Source organism: Anomaloglossus baeobatrachus, chromosome 3, assembly GCF_048569485.1.
Source record: "Anomaloglossus baeobatrachus isolate aAnoBae1 chromosome 3, aAnoBae1.hap1, whole genome shotgun sequence".
NCBI classification, from domain to species: Eukaryota; Metazoa; Chordata; class Amphibia; order Anura; family Aromobatidae; genus Anomaloglossus; species Anomaloglossus baeobatrachus.
Genome location: NC_134355.1, coordinates 691,533,570 through 691,553,220, shown reverse-complemented (window position 1 = coordinate 691,553,220; position 19,651 = coordinate 691,533,570). Strand labels below are relative to the sequence as shown.

Genomic DNA, 19,651 nt, shown 5'->3' with positions numbered 1-19,651 from the left:
AAAAGATCAGACTCATGCCTGCAGGGTATCGTGTTTTTAGCCTGAATATCCACATAGCTTCTTTTCCCTGCAGTTCTTTTTTTCTATCACCTCCCCTCTTGGGGTTTGGGATAGTTTCTATTACATTAACCCTACAAGTGCTGACATCTCCTCCATGTGCAGAAATAAAATGCTGAGAGGCTCCTGAGGGACTCCTTGTACTTTTATTACATGCATCATAAAGGTGTTCAGAAATTCTTTTACGTAGAGGACGTGTAGTATTACCTACATACTGGGTGCAACATGTCTCACATGTGATTAAATAAATAGCATATGTAGAAGCACAATTGGCAAACATATTTATAGCATATTCTTTTTGTGTAACTGTGGATTTGAATGTATTTGTGTTGTGCATATATTTGCACAAACCACATAATTTCATACCACAACGATAACTGCCAGAAACAGACAACCAGCTTGAATTTTTTTCATGTGAAAAACGCAAAGTGTGATCACTTGGTGACAAAATGTTTGCAATTGTGGTTCCTTTTTTAGGAATAAAATTGCAGCCCTTATCCAATATAATTCTCAAGGTTGGATCTACCCGCAAAATGGATAAGTTTGATTTAATAATTTCAGTTATTTGCTTGAATTGATCACTATATTTTGTGATCAAACTTGGTTTTTCCTCATAATTACTAAATTTAGGTTTTATTTCCAAATAATCATCTCGGGTTTTTCTGTCAGCTGCAACTTTACCCCTATCAATCTGGTACCTGCGATAACCTCTAGATTTTAATCGTTCATTGATTGTTTGACATTCCTGTCTATATAAAGAATCAGTTGTACAGCACCTCTTAGCGCGCACAAATTCTCCTACTGGGAGATTATTTATAACATGCTTAGGATGATTACTGCTGGCATGTAATAAAGAGTTCCCTGTTTGCGGTTTTCTATATAAACGCACTTCAACCCTGGAATCAACTTTATTACCAATCAACAACATGTCTAGAAAAGCAATTTGTTCCCTATTTGTGTGATATGTAAATATTAAATTATGATTATTGGTATTAAGGAAATGTATGAATTTTTTGATGTTATTAGGGTCACCCTTCAATATTACTATCAGATCATCAATAAATCTCCCAAAAAATTCTATGTGATCCTTAAAAATATTTTCCTGACCATAAATTTTTTCTTCCTCCCACCAGGTAACAAAAATATTAGCGAGCGATGGGGAAAATTTCGCCCCCATCGCACATCCTTGTAATTGAAGGAACAAATTGCTTTTCTTTTGAAACATGAAGTAATTGTTTTTCAACAAAAATTCCGTTACAGACAAAATATACTGCTGAAATTCCACACTATATTTTGTATATTTATGCAATTGATCGTGCAGTGCACGGATAGCTAGATGGTGAGGTACTGATGAATATAGTGTGGCTATATCAGCAGTGACCCATGTATAGTCACTGTCCCATTTGATATTCTTCATTACACGCAATACATGTTTACTATCCTTGATATAACTGGGTGATCTCAATACCAGTGGTTGAAGTCGTTCATCCAGCCAATCCCCCAAATTCTCTAATAGTGACCCTATGTAGGATATTAAAAATAGACTTGATTGAACAATATTACAAAAAGATCTGGATAAGATGTCAGAATGGGCAGATACTCGGCAAATGAGATTTAATGTTGATAAATGTAAAGTAATGCACCTAGGACGGAGTAATCCTATAAGTGCGTATACATTAAATGGAAGTAAATTTGGGACTACAGAACAGGAGAAAGATTACTCTCAATCTCATCCACAAGGTCATTAATAAAGAGATTAAAAAGAATCGGTCCTAGCACAGATCCCTGTGGTCCCCACTGCTCCCAGTACAGATCCCTGCGGCCCCCACTGCTCCCAGTACAGATCCCTGCGGCCCCCACTGCTCCCAGTACAGATCCCTGCGGCCCCCACTGCTCCCAGTACAGATCCCTGCGGCCCCCACTGCTGACTATAGCCCATTTAGAGAATGTACCATTTATGACTACTCTTTGTTTCCTATCTTTTAGCCAATTCCTTACCCAGTTGCATATAGTTTCCCCTGTCCTTGCTTCTGGAGCTTCATTACAGGACTGTTATGTGGCACAGTATCAAATGCTTTTGCAAAGTCCAAATTGATTACATTGGCTGCACTAACAATATCCAGATCTGCACTTACCCCCTCATAGAAACTCAATATGTTGCTTCGACATTATTATTAAATTCTATTAAATTAATATTAATATTACATCGGCTGCACTGTAGTTTCCTCCTTTCAGACTTAAGCGGGCTTTACACGCTGCGAAGTTGCTAGCCGATGCTAGCGATGCCAAGCGTGATAACACCCGCCCCCGTCGCACATGCGATAAGTGGTGATTGCTGCCGTAGCTAACATTATCGCTACGGCAGCGTCACACGTACATACCTGCTCTGTGACGTCGCTGTGACCGGCGATCTGCCTCCTTTCTAAGGGGGCGGTTCGTTCAGCGTCACAGCGACGTCACAGCAGCGCCACTGATCCGCCGCCCAATAGAAGCGAAGGGGTGGAGATGAGCGGCTGGAACATGCCGCCCACCTCCTTCTTTCCTCCTTTTCCGGTGGACGCAGGTAAGGAGATGTTTGTCGGTCCTGCGGTGTCACACAGCGATATTATGCAAATGAGCAACGTGACAACGAGCATCGATTTTTGACATTTTTGTGCTCGTTGATCGTCGCTCATTTGCGTTACACGCTGCGATGTCGGTAACGGCGCCGGATGTGCGTCACTAACGACGTGACCCCGACGATATCTCATTGCCGATCTCACAACGTGTAAAGCCCGCTTTAGTTAAGTTTTATTGGAAGCCAATAAGTTTCATTATTAAAGGCAATAAGTGCAGAGACTCATGAGAAACTTTTAATAAAGGAAATGCTATATATATTCCTGAGCTAGTGCTGACAGATGTACTCAGATCCTCTTCTGTTTTATATGTTAATCATAAATATCTCCTAGTCCTGTACAAATAACTCTTTCTATCATTACAGGTGAGGATGGGGCCTGCAATCCTGACCGTTCTCTGTCTGTGGAGCTGTGTGATTATAGTTACTCCTCTAAACCAAGAAGAAGTGGGAAGAGCCACACACTACATTGAGACAAATATCTTCAAGTAAGAAGCTTTCATTTTTGTAATGGATTTGTATAGCCCTTCCATCATTTAAAGCGCACCAATCACCAGGATTTTTGTATATAACCTATAGCAAGTGCTATACTGGCACTATCAGTCTGATTCTATACATACCTCTAGTGTTCAGCTCGGATGTTTAGGTTTTTGAAATCCAAGAAAGTAAAGTTTATAAAATAATCAGCTTCTTGAGTGACAGCAGCTGAGGATCAGATAATATCTGGGGGTATTCATACTTATCCCCTCCCTCTGTTAGAATTAGCATACGTATTCTACAATCGATGTAACTTAACTTCCAGGACCTGTGGTGAGGTCATACCCATGTGACCAGAAGGGGTGGAGCCTCAGCCAATAGAAAAATGTTGCTTCCTGATATCAGTTTTGTTGGCTGAGGCCCTGCCCCTTCTGGTCACATGGGTATGACTTCACCACAGGTCCTGGAAGAGAAAAGTTACATCGATTGTATAATACGTATGCTAATTCTAACAGGGAGGGGATAAGTATGAACACCCCCCAGTTATTATCTGATCCTCAGCTGCTGTCACTCAAGTAGCTGCCAATTTTATAAACTTTACTTTCTTGGATTTGAAAACCTAAACATCCAAGCTGACCACTACAGGTATGTATAGAATCAGCCTGATAATGCCAGTATAGCACTGACTTTAGCTTATAGACAAAAATACTGTTGATTGGTGCTCTTTAAATTCTGTGGAAAAACTCTTTTTCAAATAGTTATAAAGCAGTACTCTAGTATTTATTGCTGCCTGATACAGTAAAGCACCGTTACTGTTTCCACAATATTTAGGGGTTCACAGAGTGACTTGTGCCATCCATCCACGTCAGCCACATTAATATGTTGCTAGTGGCTTTTGTAAATAGTTACAAAGCAGTACTCTAGTATTTACTGCTGCCTCCATTTCTGTTTCCACAATATTTAGAAGTTCACAGCCTCCTTTGTGGCATCCAGATCAGCCACATTAATACGTTGCTACTGGCTTTTACAAATGCAAAGCAGGACTCTACCATTTTTTGCTGCCTTTTACAAAGTACTCACTTGTACTTTTGTAGCACCCCTGAAACCCTCAGGGCACTACTAGGTACTGCATCCTGACAAAGATGCAGGGCCTACCCCCAGGGACATGGAAGACCAGTGCCAGTACCACCAAAATACATAACATCCCCAGTGCCTACTCCCAATTAGGGGTGACTGACTAGTCCGGGACCCAATGGATGGCCACCCAGAGGTGGAGCCAGTCCACTAGCCGACAACTCGGTTGGAGGGGACAGAGACAGAATAACAGAAGAATCCGGTAGTGACAGTTGAAGGGGATGGACATGTGTAGGAGAGTGGTTGCCAGGGAGGGTACAGCCAGGTACCCCTGGAACCAGAGCACCGACGGGGCACAGGACCCTAGGTCAGGCGACAGCTTCAGGCAACCTGACAAACACCTGCACAGTAAGGGGACCTTCACGGACCTCACTGACCCAAAGAATCCGGGGGCACCACCAGTAAAGTTTGAGCCAGGGACTTGAACAGAACATCAACCCTACAGGGTTCACACTGCCCGCCGTACGAACGAGAGACTGCCGACAGACAATGAGGGACCCACAAACACTCCAAGCTACGGGGTCCCACCAACCAGTGAGAGGTGTCGGGGAAAGAGACTACCTGGTCACCAAATGGTACTGGGACAAAAGGGACCAGAGACCTGCACCAGCCATCCTCAGTGCCACAGCTCAACATCAGTGTACAGAAGTATACTGCATCCCCCAACATGTGGTCTCCCTTATTTCTGCACCAGACCCCACTTTTCACTTCCTGGGACCTGGCCCTGCTTGCAGAAGGCCTACCATCCAGGCTGCCATCACCATCAGCCCCAACGGTAACCGACTGTGCAGCGGCGGTTCCATCACCATAACTGCAACCCGCAAGTGGTGTCGCGATATGAACAGTTTAATCTCCCCTGTATATACAGTTAGGTCCAGAAATATTTGGACAGTGACACAATTTTCGCGAGTTGGGCTCTGCATGCCACCACATTGGATTTGAAATGAAACCTCTACAACAGAATTCAAGTGCAGATTGTAACGTTTAATTTGAAGGTTTGAACAAAAATATCTGATAGAAATTGTAGGAATTGTCACATTTCTTTACAAACACTCCACATTTTAGGAGGTCAAAAGTAATTGGACAAATAAACCAAACCCAAACAAAATATTTTTATTTTCACTGCCTTAAGTCTGGAACCCATGGACATCACCAAACGCTGGGTTTCCTCCTTCTTAATGCTTTGCCAGGCCTTTACAGCCGCAGCCTTCAGGTCTTGCTTGTTTGTGGGTCTTTCCGTCTTAAGTCTGGATTTGAGCAAGTGAAATGCATGCTCAATTGGGTTAAGATCTGGTGATTGACTTGGCCATTGCAGAATGTTCCACTTGTTTGCACTCATGAACTCCTGGGTAGCTTTGGCTGTATGCTTGGGGTCATTGTCCATCTGTACTATGAAGCGCCGTCCGATCAACTTTGCGGCATTTGGCTGAATCTGGGCTGAAAGTATATCCCGGTACACTTCAGAATTCATCCGGCTACTCTTGTCTGCTGTTATGTCATCAATAAACACAAGTGACCCAGTGCCATTGAAAGCCATGCATGCCCATGCCATCATGTTGCCTCCACCATGTTTTACAGAGGATGTGGTGTGCCTTGGATCATGTGCCGTTCCCTTTCTTCTCCAAACTTTTTTCTTCCCATCATTCTGGTACAGGTTGATCTTTGTCTCATCTGTCCATAGAATACTTTTCCAGAACTGAGCTGGCTTCATGAGGTGTTTTTCAGCAAATTTAACTCTGGCCTGTCTATTTTTGGAATTGATGAATGGTTTGCATCTAGATGTGAACCCTTTGTATTTACTTTCATGGAGTCTTCTCTTTACTGGTGACTTAGAGACAGATACACCTACTTCACTGAGAGTGTAATGGACTTCAGTTGATGTTGTGAACAGGTTCTTCTTCACCAAAGAAAGTATGCGGCGATCATCCACCACTGTTGTCATCCGTGGACGCCCAGGCCTTTTTGAGTTCCCAAGCTCACCAGTCAATTCCTTTTTTCTCAGAATGTACCCGACTGTTGATTTTGCTACTCCAAGCATGTCTGCTATCTCTCTGATGGACTTTTTCTTTTTTTTCAGCCTCAGGATGTTCTGCTTCACCTCAATTGAGAGTTCCTTAGACCGCATGTTGTCTGGTCACAGCAACAGCTTCCAAATGCAAAACCACACACCTGTAATCAACCCCAGACCTTTTAACTACTTAATTGATTACAGGTTAACGAGGGAGACGCCTTCAGAGTTAATTGCAGCCCTTAGCGTCCCTTGTCCAATTACTTTTGGTCCCTTGAAAAAGAGGAGGCTATGCATTACAGAGCTATGATTCCTAAACCCTTTCTCCGATTTGGATGTGAAAACTCTCATATTGCAGCTGGGAGTGTGCACTTTCAGCCCATATTATATATATATAGAGAAACCAAGGAAAAAATTGTGAAAACATACCCTGCTGTAACTAAATAAAAGCATAGTGCATATAAACATAGGGTACTTAGTAAACACTGTTTTTGATCAAAAAAAGCATAAAGCTATCCCACCAAACGTCAAGGTGTACCCAGTTGGGATAGTACCTACACTCTCTAATATTAAAACCTTACCATGGGTCTAAAATAGGCCTCAATGTGGCTAAGGGCTGAGAGCGACCGGGTCCCAACAGGACACACACAGTCAGGGGGATTCACAGAATGAAATGTCCAGCTCGCTGAGAAGGGGGCCACTCCCTGTTTGTACTGAATACAAAAAAAAAAAAAAACATGGACATGGTCTCACAAGTTCCATGTATACCATCTCATACTCCGGCTCACTTTTTTGTTTTTATTTTGTTTTTATGTTATTTTGTTTTTTGTTTTTTTCATATTATATATATATAATTGTATTTCTGAACATGTTTTTGTAAACAGCTAAAATAACAAAACTTGTGTCACTGTCCAAATATTTCTGGCCCTGACTGTATATCCCCATTTAAAAAGCGTATCCAGGGTCACAGAACCAGAAATCGTAGGTTACACAACTGTGACACAGCATCCCCGTACATATACGGCCCGTGACCGAGTTCCCTAAAGCCCTGGGTGACACACTTTCTCCTCAATATTTTTGGGGTCAAACTTTGCTTGGCTTTGGCTATGTACATCTGCAAATATGTCAGAAAAACCCAAAATGACAAAAAAAAAACCAGTTGTTAAGGTACAGAGACGTTGACATGGGAGTGGTGTTGTCAGTGGTGGGTGACAAGGCACTGAGTCTGTGTCAGGTCAGAAGAAGCTTTATGCATCCACTATGTTTCTTGCCAAATTTCCCAGTCTGGAACTTAAACGTGTGTGGAAGACAATAGACTGTAATAAATGGAGAGCGCAATAGTGCCTTACCAGGTTAGGAAGTGAGAAATGTAAATGAAACACACTCACCTGGCAGAGTTGTGGAAGGCACAACTCCTATGTAAGCAAAAAATGCGATTGCGGTTACAGCAGGTCTACGTGGATAGTCTAAGGTGCTTTATTTTCAGCAATTTTTTTATATGTAATTTCCTGTTTCTGTATTACAAGTGCCAGAGTTACTGCACAGCGGCTCTGGCATCTGAATGGTCTCTCTATATGTCACGCTCCCGATGCCTCGGCACCGCTCCTTACCCACTGATCTGGTTGCACCATCCCGGCACCGCTCCTTACCCACTAATCCGGTCTCACCAGCACTGCACCGCTCCTTACCCACTGATCCGGTCTCACCGTCAATGCACCGCTCCTTTCACATTGATGCAGTCTCGCCGTCGTGGCACCGATCCTTAACCACTGATCCGGTCCACGTGTCCACCGGTCACAGCTGCTGCTCCCGCTCTCCTGTGTCCTGTCCCCAGTCTCATGTGTCTGACTCATGCTTCTGTATAGTGTTGGGCCGCGCACAGTCACCTGGTCTTATGGGCCCAGCACTGCTGCAGCAGGATATGACATGAGGCTGTGATGGGTATATAAGACTGGCCATGCACATGTGGGCGGGGCCTGATCAACGTGTCTTGTAAGCCTTGTCTTGAAAGCTAGGTGCTCAGGTCCCCCTTGTGCAGTGTCCTGTGATCAATACTATTGCCTGACATTCCTACCCGGCACCTGTGCTGGATTCCTGCAATGTCTCCAGGAACTCTGAGGCCCCAGTGACTCTGTTCTACCCGTCCCCTGTGGGACGCAGTCCCTGCCCCGCTAGTGCTCCGGCTACCGTGCACCCAGACCTCCGCTGGGGTGCATAGTCCAGTGGATCCACCTCCTGGACCTAACACTATAACTAGTGATGAGCGAGTACTAAAAAGCTCGGGTGCTCGAAGCTCGGGCCGAGCCTCCCAAGATACTCGTGTACTCGGCCCGAGCAACGAGCCCAATGTTATCCTATGGGAGACCCGAGTATTTTTGTGAAATGACCACCGGCAGCATGTAGAAACCCTAAAAATGGCACAAAAGTCTCCGAAGAGTGCTCAAATGACATGGCAACAGCATGGGGAAGACCCCTTGAAGCATTTATCACTCAAAAGTCACAGCTGTGAACAATTTAGTCCGCGTTTTACGCCATTTTTACGGACTCACCAGAAAACCTTCCAAAATGACACCAAAATGAATTTTCATGGCGGAAATGTTAAGGGCACATACCCAATAGTGAGATAGAGCTGGTGTATGTTACTTTTTGAGATTACTACATGAAAGATTTTACGTAAAACATTGTGTGGCACTCCGATGTCCCTGAGAAGAGACGTACATAAAGGCCTCTGAGTCTAATGTGCCCATTTTGAGGAAGTGAGTCTTTGTAGTATTTTCCTTTGCCAGGGCAGTCCAAAATTGTGAGGTTCACCAATGCCCCTGCAAACAGACGTGCATGATGGCCTGTAAACCTGAAGTGCCCATTGGAAGGAAGTGGGTCTATTGTAGTATAGCCCTTAGGCAGAGCAGCCAAAAATTGGGAGGCTCCACGTTGTCCCTGGATAGAGACGTGCATGAGGGCCTGTAAACCGGAAGTGCCCATTGGAAGGAAGTGGGTCTATTGTAGTATAGCCCTTAGGCAGGGCAGCCAAAAATTGGGAGACTCCATGTTGTCCCTGGATAGAGACGTGCATGAGGGCCTGTAAACCTGAAGTGCCCATTGGAAGGAAGTGGGTCTATTGTAGTATAGCCCTTAGGCAGGGCAGCCAAAAATTGGGAGGCTCCACGTTGTCCCTGGATAGAGACGTGCATGAGGGCCTCAAAACATTAAGTGTCCATTGTCAGGAAGTGGGTCTTTTGTAGTATAGCCCTTTGGCAGGGCAGCCAAAAATTGGGAGGCTCCACGTTGTCCCTGGATAGAGACGTGCATGAGGGCCTCAAAACATTAAGTGTCCATTGTCAGGAAGTGGGTCTTTTGTAGTATAGCCCTTTGGCAGGGCAGCCAAAAATTGGGAGGCTCCACGTTGTCCCTGGATAGAGACGTGCATGAGGGCCTCAAAACATTGTTCCCATTGCAAAGGAGCGGGTCTCCTGTCGTTGTAATGTCCATTCTGCAAAGAATGGCCGAAAAAATTTACCACTGGGGGTATACCTGAAACAAAGGCCTAACTCTTGTAACGGTCATCATGGTGGCGCATGAGGAGAAGGAGGAGCAGTCCAGCGATTATCCAAAGTCCAGAAGTGTGTACCTGTGTCGCCCTGGGCAAGCCAGGGGACACAGGTCACAACACCACCACACCCCACACTCCAGGTAGGCACACCAATGCTAACCAGAAATCCTTGTTGCCTTCCTCCAGAGGCTGATGATTCACACCAGGGGGTGGGCCAGGCGGTTGGCTCCGCCCACCAAGGAGATCACAGCTCTGGAGGCAGGAAGGACCAGGCAGAACTGTCAGGGAGGTGGAAGGAGTGGAGGAGTAGCCCAGGCAGGGCTAAAGTAAACAGCAAGTGGAAAGTGAAGGAAGGAAAAGTGGAAAAGGAGGAGAGCAAGAAGTGGTGACAGAGCAGAGAGGGTGCAAAGCCTGAGATCAGCAAGGTCAGCGACGGCGGTGACTGTCTGGAGGGGGACCGTTTGGAAGTTCCTGGAAGGACCCCGTTGGCTGTGTGCCCGGTGGTCTGGAGCAGTGTTTCGAAGGACAGTCAGCACCAGGGCAGGGGCCTCTCGGACCCCGGCAAGGCTAGGAGTCGCCAAATTTGCCGAATCCGTCAGTGAAGGGGACGTAGATCCCCCAACAACCAAGTCCCGATTGACGGCAACAGCCCAACCAGTACGGGGCAGACACCGCCACCGCCAGGGCACCAGTTTCCCCAGGGCCAGCGCCTGCGGGCAAAGTGTAGAGCTCCTCCGGCCCAGATTGCAGTCGGGGAGTGGGTAACCGGAGGGAATCCACCGCTACCATCAGTCAACATAGGTGCAAGGAAGAGGGACATCACCGTCACCTACCGGGAGTGCAGGTGCAGCCGTCTGTGGGACCGTCCTACCAGCCGTTTGGTTTACCGTACAAACTGTGTCCGTGTCTCAGGCTGAGTGAGTACCACAGTGCCGCAAGGCACAGCGCTGTCCCCGCGTCCCTGCGCCCACCAGGCCCCGCACCTCACAAACCATCACCGGGCCCCGGGATCACCAACCCCTACCCACGGAGGGGCGACACAACACCTGGCTGCTCCCCATCACCATCCCCGGGAGCCCCATCCAGAGCAGCGGTGGTGCAATCACCACAACCGTGGGTGGCGTCACGAACTATAACAATCCCCACACCCAACAAACCCCCCTTTCACTCACGGGCGAGGAGTGTCGCTCGAGAAACCCCGGGATCCGGCCCACCGCTCGAGCCACCACTGAGCAGCTGCCGGACCCGAGCAGAAGGGGTGAGCGCGGTGTGCTGACACCCTCCTCCCCGCCCGCGACAACTTGGCGTCACGAACAGGATCTTACCGCACTGCCGTCTGGTAGAGGTGCGCCTTGTTACCGCCGGAGGTATCCAGCAGAAAAATTTCAGAAGCCGCCATCTTTGGCGCGAAAAGTTCCCGCTCGAGCGTCTTCTCGAGCAGTAGAGGCGCGAAGGCCAAAACCCCGCCCCGAGAGAGGAGGGGCCGGAAAGAGCTAAGGGGGACGCGATGGCGGCTGGCGGCATGTAGTCGTCGCTATAAAAGCAGGGACGCCAGGACCTTGCAAGCATACCGTTCCTGGAAGAGAGACAGAAAGATACCATGTGGATGCCGTCCCGAAACACCGTGGCCCCCGCACCGGGAACCGCAGCGTGGGTGGAAATCCGGACCGCGCAGCTCCATCTAAGGCTGCAGGTCAAAATGCAGCTCCTCTTGGAGGAGTGGGAGACCGACATGGCGGATGTTATAGCCACCGTGCGGAGACGCGAGGAGGAAGCGGAGGAAGGGAGGGCGAGTGACCCACGCCCCTATGTCCCGGAGGGACCGGTCGCTGCGGCTGAGGGACCCGGTCCAAGCCCTCTCCCCCCGTTGCCTCCCTCGCCACCCGTCTCGGAGGCCGTGACCCCGCCACTAGGCCCGCTGCCACCGCAACCGGTAGCGATACCCAGCCCGTCCGCCCCAGCGGACCGACCTGTAGCCGGAGCCCGAAGCAAACCGGAGGCATTACCATGGAAGGCCCCGAAGATTGTGCCAGAGACAGTTCCCGAGCAGTTCCCCGAGCCGGAGCCGATGACCCGCTCCGAGCCGAAGGCCCAGCTGCGGGAAGCCCCTGTGCCCATCCCCCACACCTCGGCTGAGGTGGCGCCGGGTTGTTGCTGCAGGGCAGCGCCCAAGGCCATGACACCGCGGGATACGCCGCCCACCTTCCTGACAGTGGGTAACGTTCTGGATGTCCCGCGGGGCCCGACCCGTGCGCCGGCTCTGGCAGCAGCGCCATACTGGGAAAGGGAGCCGGCAAAGCTGGGCCTGGAGATCGCGGAGAGGGAGAGAAGGAAAGCCGAGCTGGTGGCCCGAGCCATTCGGGAAAAGGAAAACCTGCGGCAAGCGACCTTCCGTGTCCGGGGCCCGTTCTACGAGGGGCAGGTGAGGCGGTTTGATGTCCGCCGGGGCTACGGGTTCATATACGAACCGGGCCTGGAGGCCGAGGTGTTTGTAGCCCGGCGGGATGTGAATGCCCACCTGCCCGAGGAGCATCCTGGCCGCAATCTCATACCGGGAGACATGGTGCGGTATACCCGGCACTGCGGAGAGAGGGGGTGGTTTGCCCTGGATGTAAAGCTTAGGGGCAGCCCGGAGAGCAAGGTGAGCTCTGCACCCCCTCCCTCGGGTGAAGCAGCAGGAGGACCGGAGTAGGGCAGCGGATGCCCGTTGCACCGTCCCCGTGGGGACCACCAGAAGTTTGTTGTTTGTTTGAAAAGTTTTGAAAGTTTTGCCAATAATGAAAATGATCACACCGAAGAAGTTACCTGATTTGTTTGTTGATTTGCAACCGGCAGGAGCCGGCACCGTTGTCCCCGTGGGGACCGTTTAAAAATGCATGGGAACTATCCATGGACAAGCCCGTGAACTTGCAGGGCAACCACAAACGTTAGTGGCTTGTAAATATGTTGGTTACCGTTACCGTTTTCCGCAATTCCGCCTCCGGAGAGGCAGGTTGGAGGGAGGGCCCTGAGCAGAGCAGGCCAGGGCCCAGCCGCCAAAGGAACCGGTGGCTACCCTCTGGAGGGAAGGACAGATCCCGCTCGGGTACCGTGTGCTGGACTGTGGGTCAAGGGGTGCTGCCTGGGCTTTAGGGGCAGCATCAGGGCCAGGTTACTTGGGTGGGAGAGAGCGGAAACCGTAGCCGTAAACCGTTGCAACGTTAAAAGTAAATGTGCCTCCCGTCTTGGGAAGAGTTTTGATTAAAAATGTATTTATGTTTTGCTTAACCCTGTTATCCCCTTTTTACAGAAAAATAAAACCGGTGTAGGACGGCAGCCCGCGGACGGTCTGCATTTTGCTAAGGGGGAATGTGTCGCCCTGGGCAAGCCAGGGGACACAGGTCACAACACCACCACACCCCACACTCCAGGTAGGCACACCAATGCTAACCAGAAATCCTTGTTGCCTTCCTCCAGAGGCTGATGATTCACACCAGGGGGTGGGCCAGGCGGTTGGCTCCGCCCACCAAGGAGATCACAGCTCTGGAGGCAGGAAGGACCAGGCAGAACTGTCAGGGAGGAGGAAGTGGAAGGAGTGGAGGAGTAGCCCAGGCAGGGCTAAAGTAAACAGCAAGTGGAAAGTGAAGGAAGGAAAAGTGGAAAAGGAGGAGAGCAAGAAGTGGTGACAGAGCAGAGAGGGTGCAAAGCCTGAGATCAGCAAGGTCAGCGACGGCGGTGACTGTCTGGAGGGGGACCGTTTGGAAGTTCCTGGAAGGACCCCGTTGGCTGTGTGCCCGGTGGTCTGGAGCAGTGTTCCGAAGGACAGTCAGCACCAGGGCAGGGGCCTCTCGGACCCCGGCAAGGCTAGGAGTCGCCAAATTTGCCGAATCCGTCAGTGAAGGGGACGTAGATCCCCCAACAACCAAGTCCCGATTGACGGCAACAGCCCAACCAGTACGGGGGAGACACCGCCACCGCCAGGGCACCAGTTTCCCCAGGGCCAGCGCCTGCGGGCAAAGTGTAGAGCTCCTCCGGCCCAGATTGCAGTCGGGGAGCGGGTAACCGGAGGGAATCCACCGCTACCATCAGTCAACATAGGTGCAAGGAAGAGGGACATCACCGTCACCTACCGGGAGTGCAGGTGCAGCCGTCTGTGGGACCGTCCTACCAGCCGTTTGGTTTACCGTACAAACTGTGTCCGTGTCTCAGGCTGAGTGAGTACCACAGTGCCGCAAGGCACAGCGCTGCCCCCGCGTCCCTGCGCCCACCAGGCCCCGCACCTCACAAACCATCACCGGGCCCCGGGATCACCAACCCCTACCCACGGAGGGGCGACACAACACCTGGCTGCTCCCCATCACCATCCCCGGGAGCCCCATCCAGAGCAGCGGTGGTGCAATCACCACAACCGTGGGTGGCGTCACGAACTATAACAATCCCCACACCCAACAAACCCCCCTTTCACTCACGGGCGAGGAGTGTCGCTCGAGAAACCCCGGGATCCGGCCCACCGCTCGAGCCACCACTGAGCAGCTGCCGGACCCGAGCAGAAGGGGTGAGCGCGGTGTGCTGACACCCTCCTCCCCGCCCGCGACATACCCATGGGTGACTGGAGGTACATGGCAAATTCCCGTTACAAACTTTAAATTCCGCTCTCATTTGCTGGTGGTGTGGTGAAGTCTGGCCCAATCCAACCCTTGTTCATCTTGATCAGAGTCAGCCTGTCAGCATTTTCAGTTGACAGGCGGGTGCGTTTATCTGTAATGATTCCACCTGCGGCACTAAAAACACGCTCTGACAAAACGATAGCGGCAGGGCAGGCCAGGACTTCCAAGGCGTAGAGAGCCAATTCATGCCACGTGTCCACCTTGGATACCCAATAATTGTAAGGCACAGAGGAATGTCGGAGTACAGTTGTTCGATCTGCAAGGTACTCCTTGAGCATCTGGGCAAACTTAGGATTTCTTGTGGCACTACCCCGCACCTCAGGGGCTGTGGTACGTGAGGGGCTGAGAAAACTGTCCCACATCTTAAAGACTGTTCCCCTACCTCTGGCGGATTGGACTTGTGCCTCTCTCGGCTGTACGCCTTGGTTGTCCACTGATTCCTGACCTATGCCGCTAGCGTTTTGTGAGGGGAATGCTTTGCCTACTTCCGTGACTATGGCCTTCCGGAACTGCTGCATTTTGGTTGACCTCTCCGCCTCGGGAATAAGAGACATAAAGTTCTCCTTGTAGCGTGGGTCTAACAGTGTTACCAACCAGTAATGATTGTCGGCCAAGATGTTCTTAACGCGAGGGTCACGAGACAGGCAGCTTACCATAAAGTCAGCCATGTGCGCCAGACTCTTAACAGCCAGGACTTCAGTAGCCTGACCAACACGTTGACTGAACATGCTGTCCTCCTCCTCCTCCTCCTCCTCCTCCTCCTCATCTACCCTGTCCTCTGGCCAGTCACGCTGAACCGAGGATATGACTGGTGTGCATGTCATATCCTCAATTTGGCCGGAGATTTGCTCCATGTCTTCATCCTCCTCCTCGTCATAGTCCTCCACTGCACGTTGTGATGAGACGAGGCTGGGCTGTGTTATCACCCACACCCACTACTGTTTCTTGCTGCAACTCATCGCGCTCCGCCTGCAATGCATCATGTTTGGTTTTGAGCAGAGACCGTTTTAGAAGGCAGAGTAGCGGTATGGTGACGCTAATAATGGCGTCATCACCACTCACCATCTTGGTGGAGTCCTCAAAGTTTTGGAGGATGGTACATAGGTCGGACATCCATCTCCACTCCTCAGGTGTTATGTGTGGAGTTTGACCCATTTCCCGACGGTTTAGGTGATGCAGGTACTCAACAACTGCCCTCTTCTGCTCACATATCCTGACCAACATGTGCAGAGTTGAATTCCAACGCGTGGGGACATCACACACCAGTCTGTGAGCCGGAAGATGCAAACTGCGCTGAAAGCCGGCAAGGCCGGCTGAAGCAGTAGGTGACTTTCGAAAATGTGCAGACAGGCGGCGAACTTTTACCAGCAGATCAGACAGCTCTGGGTATGACTTTAGAAACCGCTGAACCACGAGGTTGAGCACATGGGCCACGCATGGAACATGTGTCAGCTGGCCTCGCCTCAAAGCCGCCACCAGGTTCCGGCCATTGTCACACACGACCTTTCCTGGCTTTAGGTTCAGAGGTGTGAGGCAGTGATCTGCCTGCTGTTTCAGAGCTGTCCACAGCTCTTCTGCATTGTGGGGTTTGTCACCTATGCAGATTAGCTTCAGCACAGCCTGTTGCCGCTTCGCCGAGGCAGTGCTGCAGTGCTTCCAGCTTGGGACTGGTGTGGAGGGTACAGTGGATGAGGATGCGCAGGAGGAGGAGGAGGCTGAAGAGCATGACATTCCGGAGCTGTAGAGTGTGGGTGAAACACTGACTGAGGTAGGGCCTGCAAACCTTGGTGTGGGAAGGACGTGTTCCGTCCCTCGCTCAGACTGGGTCCCAGCTTCCACAATATTAACCCAGTGTGCCGTCAACGAGATGTAGCGGCCTTGCCCACAAGCACTTGTCCACGTGTCTGTGGTTAGGTGGACTTTGGGTGAAACAGCGTTGTTCAGGGCACGTGTGATGTTTTGTGACACGTGGTTATGCAACGCGGGGACGGCACACCGGGAAAAATAGTGGCGGCTGGGGACCGAGTAACGTGGGACAGCTGCCGCCATCAGGTCGCGGAATGCTTCTGTCTCCACCAGCCTAAAAGGCAACATTTCCAGCGCAAGCAGTCGCGAAATGTTAGCATTTAGAACTGTGGCATGTGGGGTGTTGGCAGTGTATTTGCGCCTGCGTTCAAAGGTTTGCTGAATGGATAACTGAACGCTGCGCTGGGACAAGGACGTGCTTGATGATGGTGTTATTTCTGCGTAGGCAACTGCAGGTGCAGGACCGGAGGAGGCTTGTTCGCAGGCAGCATGGACAGGGGATTGGCTCGCATGCACAACCAGCGAAGACGTAGCAGTGACATTAGCAAGCACTGCTCCTCGACTCTGTTGTACTTCCCACAAAGTCGGGTGCTTGGCTGACATGTGCCTGATCATGCTGGTGGTGGTCAGGCTGCTAGTTTTGGTACCCCTGCTGATGCTGGCACGGCAGGTGTTGCAAATGGCCTTTTTAGAATCATCTGGATCCAACTTAAAAAACTGCCAGACTCGGGAAGACCTAACATTTGTACAGGCACCTTGTGTCGTGTTGTTGTTCCGGGGAACGGTTGCCTGACTTCTGCCTGGAGCCACCACCCTGCTTCTTACTGCCTGTTGGGATGCTACGCCTCCCTCCCCCTGTGCACTGCTGTCCTCGCTCTGCATATCCTCCTGCCAGGTTGGGTCAGTTACTGGATCATCCACCACGTCGTCTTCCTCTTCCGCACCCTGCTCCTCCTCCTGACTTCCTGACAATTGTGTCTCATCATCGTCCACCCCTTGTTGAGACACGTTGCCAACTTCGTGAGAACGTGGCTGCTCAAATATTTGGCCATCTGTACATACGATCTCCTCATGACCCACTTCAACATGAGCTGGCGAGAGGCCAGAATGTGCGAATGGAAACGTGAACAGCTCTTCCGAGTGTCCAAGTGTGGGATCATTAATGTCCGAGGACGTGTACTCAGCCTTGTGGTAGGAAGGAGGATCAGGTTCTGAAATGTGCGGTGCAGTATCACGGCTACTGACACTTGACCGTGTGGAAGACAGAGTGTTTGTGGTGGTGCCAATCTGACTGGAAGCATTATCCGCTATCCAACTAACAACCTGTTGACACTGGTCTTGGTTCAAGAGCGGTGTACTGCTGCGGTCCCCAAGAATTTGGGACAGGACGTGCGAGCGACTAGATGTGGCCCTTTGTTGTGGCAAAATTAGAGCTTGCCCACGACCTCGGCCTCTGCCTGCATCACCATCACGTCCACTTCCTTGTTCCTTGCCAACGCCCTTGCGCATTTTGCAATGCTGTGCTGACGTGTATTCACTAGACTTGGGCGTTATATCAAAGTTTGTGCAAATCGTGCACCTGTACGCTGCCACCGACAGGCACACACGTGCGGTTTTTAAATGCAAGCACGGACGCACTAAGAACCTAACAGGTTTTTAAGAGCGACAATTGCTGAGAAGTCTGACACTATCAGGACTGTTTTAGACTGTGTACACCAGCCCCAGATATGATGAAGGCTGGTATACGGTCACCACTAGGAATGGCTATATACCCTGCCTGCCTGCCTGCCTGCCTGTATACTGCTACAATAGTCCTGACAAGGACTCTTTTGCTCACTAGCCTGTATTCCAACCTGGCTATACCCTGCCTGTATACAGCAACAATAGTCCTGAGAAGGACTCTGCTACTGTACTCCGACCTGGCTGTACCCTGCCTGCCTGTATACAACTAGAATAGTCCTGAGAAGGACTTTTGGTCACACTGTTTGCAGCCCTGCTACGGAAATAGCTATAAAGGGCCGCAAACCTTTCCCTGAAGCAGCGACACTCTCCCTGCACTGACTGTCTGGATGGCTGTGTGCAGAGCACAGCGCGCCCGCCGGTATAAAGGCTCGGTCACGCTGTGTCACTGCAATTCCACAACTAACAGGGCTGTGGCATTGCAGTGGTCTGCCAGCCAATCCCTGCATGAGGGCTGGCTCTCAAAAGAGCGCCAACATGCAGGGATGAAGACCACGAGTACAGCACGAGTATCGCGAGATTACTCGGTCCCCGCCGAGTAGACCGAGTACAGTGATACTCGTGCGAGTACCGAGTAGTAACAAGCATGCTCGCTCATCACTAACTATAACACAACGCATGCGTGCTTGAACGTTTTTCCCACGGCTCTGAACTCTGTCACCTTCGTGAGTTTGCGCATTACATATTGAATAGAATCCCCTGAAGTTACCTGGTACAAATTTTTCCCACACTCTGCCCTGTAGTAAACTTTTCACGCCTGCACAAAGATGCTATTGAACTACATAAGCTTTATACAGTTCTGTTAACCCTTATTGGAAACTAACGCTAGGCTCTTTGACACATTATATTTTTACTTGCTCCCCTACAAATAGATTATTTGTATTTTACATTTTTAATATGAATATAATAATTATCTTTAACCCACAGTGTATTCAAATTGTTCATAAATACGTAGTAGCCAGTATTTTTATCAGTTACTTTATTATCTTAATAATTATTATTTTAATTTTCACACAATTTTTATATTTAGTATGAATAAAAACCCTCTTTTTATCTAAGGTCGACCCACATGATTTTAGCCAATTTAATTTTCCCCTTTTCTATGAATTTATATTAATTTTTTGGAATATATAAAAAATATTTTGTACATAACAATTAGGATCTTACAACCTATGAAAGTTTTTTACTTTCAACTAACTCCCGACTCCCTGCTTTATCTATTTATACTACCTCTCAAAGGGAAATAACCCTTCCTCTAGCTTCTCTACTCTGATTGTCAACATAGTTATATGGGATTTGTCAGTTCTAGTCACCAAGAATGCACCGAAAAGATTTTTATTTATAACTTTTGTTGTTTTTTATTTAATAATTTTTATTTTATTGAATAACCATAGTATATTTCAATTGTTATATTTCTGTTCTTGTTTATTGGAAAATGTTGCAATTTGTGTTGTATTTGCAATGCTGCGTCACTGCAGTGCACAATACCCGCCGATTTTTTTTCTTTGGTGGGTTGTCCTTTTACTTTTCAGCAAGTATATATATGTATATATATATATGTATGTATATATATATATATATATATATATATATATATATATATATGTATATATAATATA

At 49.3% G+C, this 19,651-nt stretch overlaps 1 protein-coding gene across 1 annotated transcript in view; it reads left to right on the top strand.

The window, feature by feature from the left end:
- LOC142295786 (uncharacterized) overlaps window positions 1-19,651 on the top strand; it is a 190,886-nt gene that overhangs the window by 154,550 nt on the left and 16,685 nt on the right. The window contains exon 2 of the mRNA XM_075338878.1: window positions 3,038-3,159. Within this exon, the coding sequence (XP_075194993.1) occupies window positions 3,044-3,159 (116 nt within the window). The 5' untranslated portion in view covers window positions 3,038-3,043. The remainder of the gene's footprint in view (window positions 1-3,037; window positions 3,160-19,651) is intronic.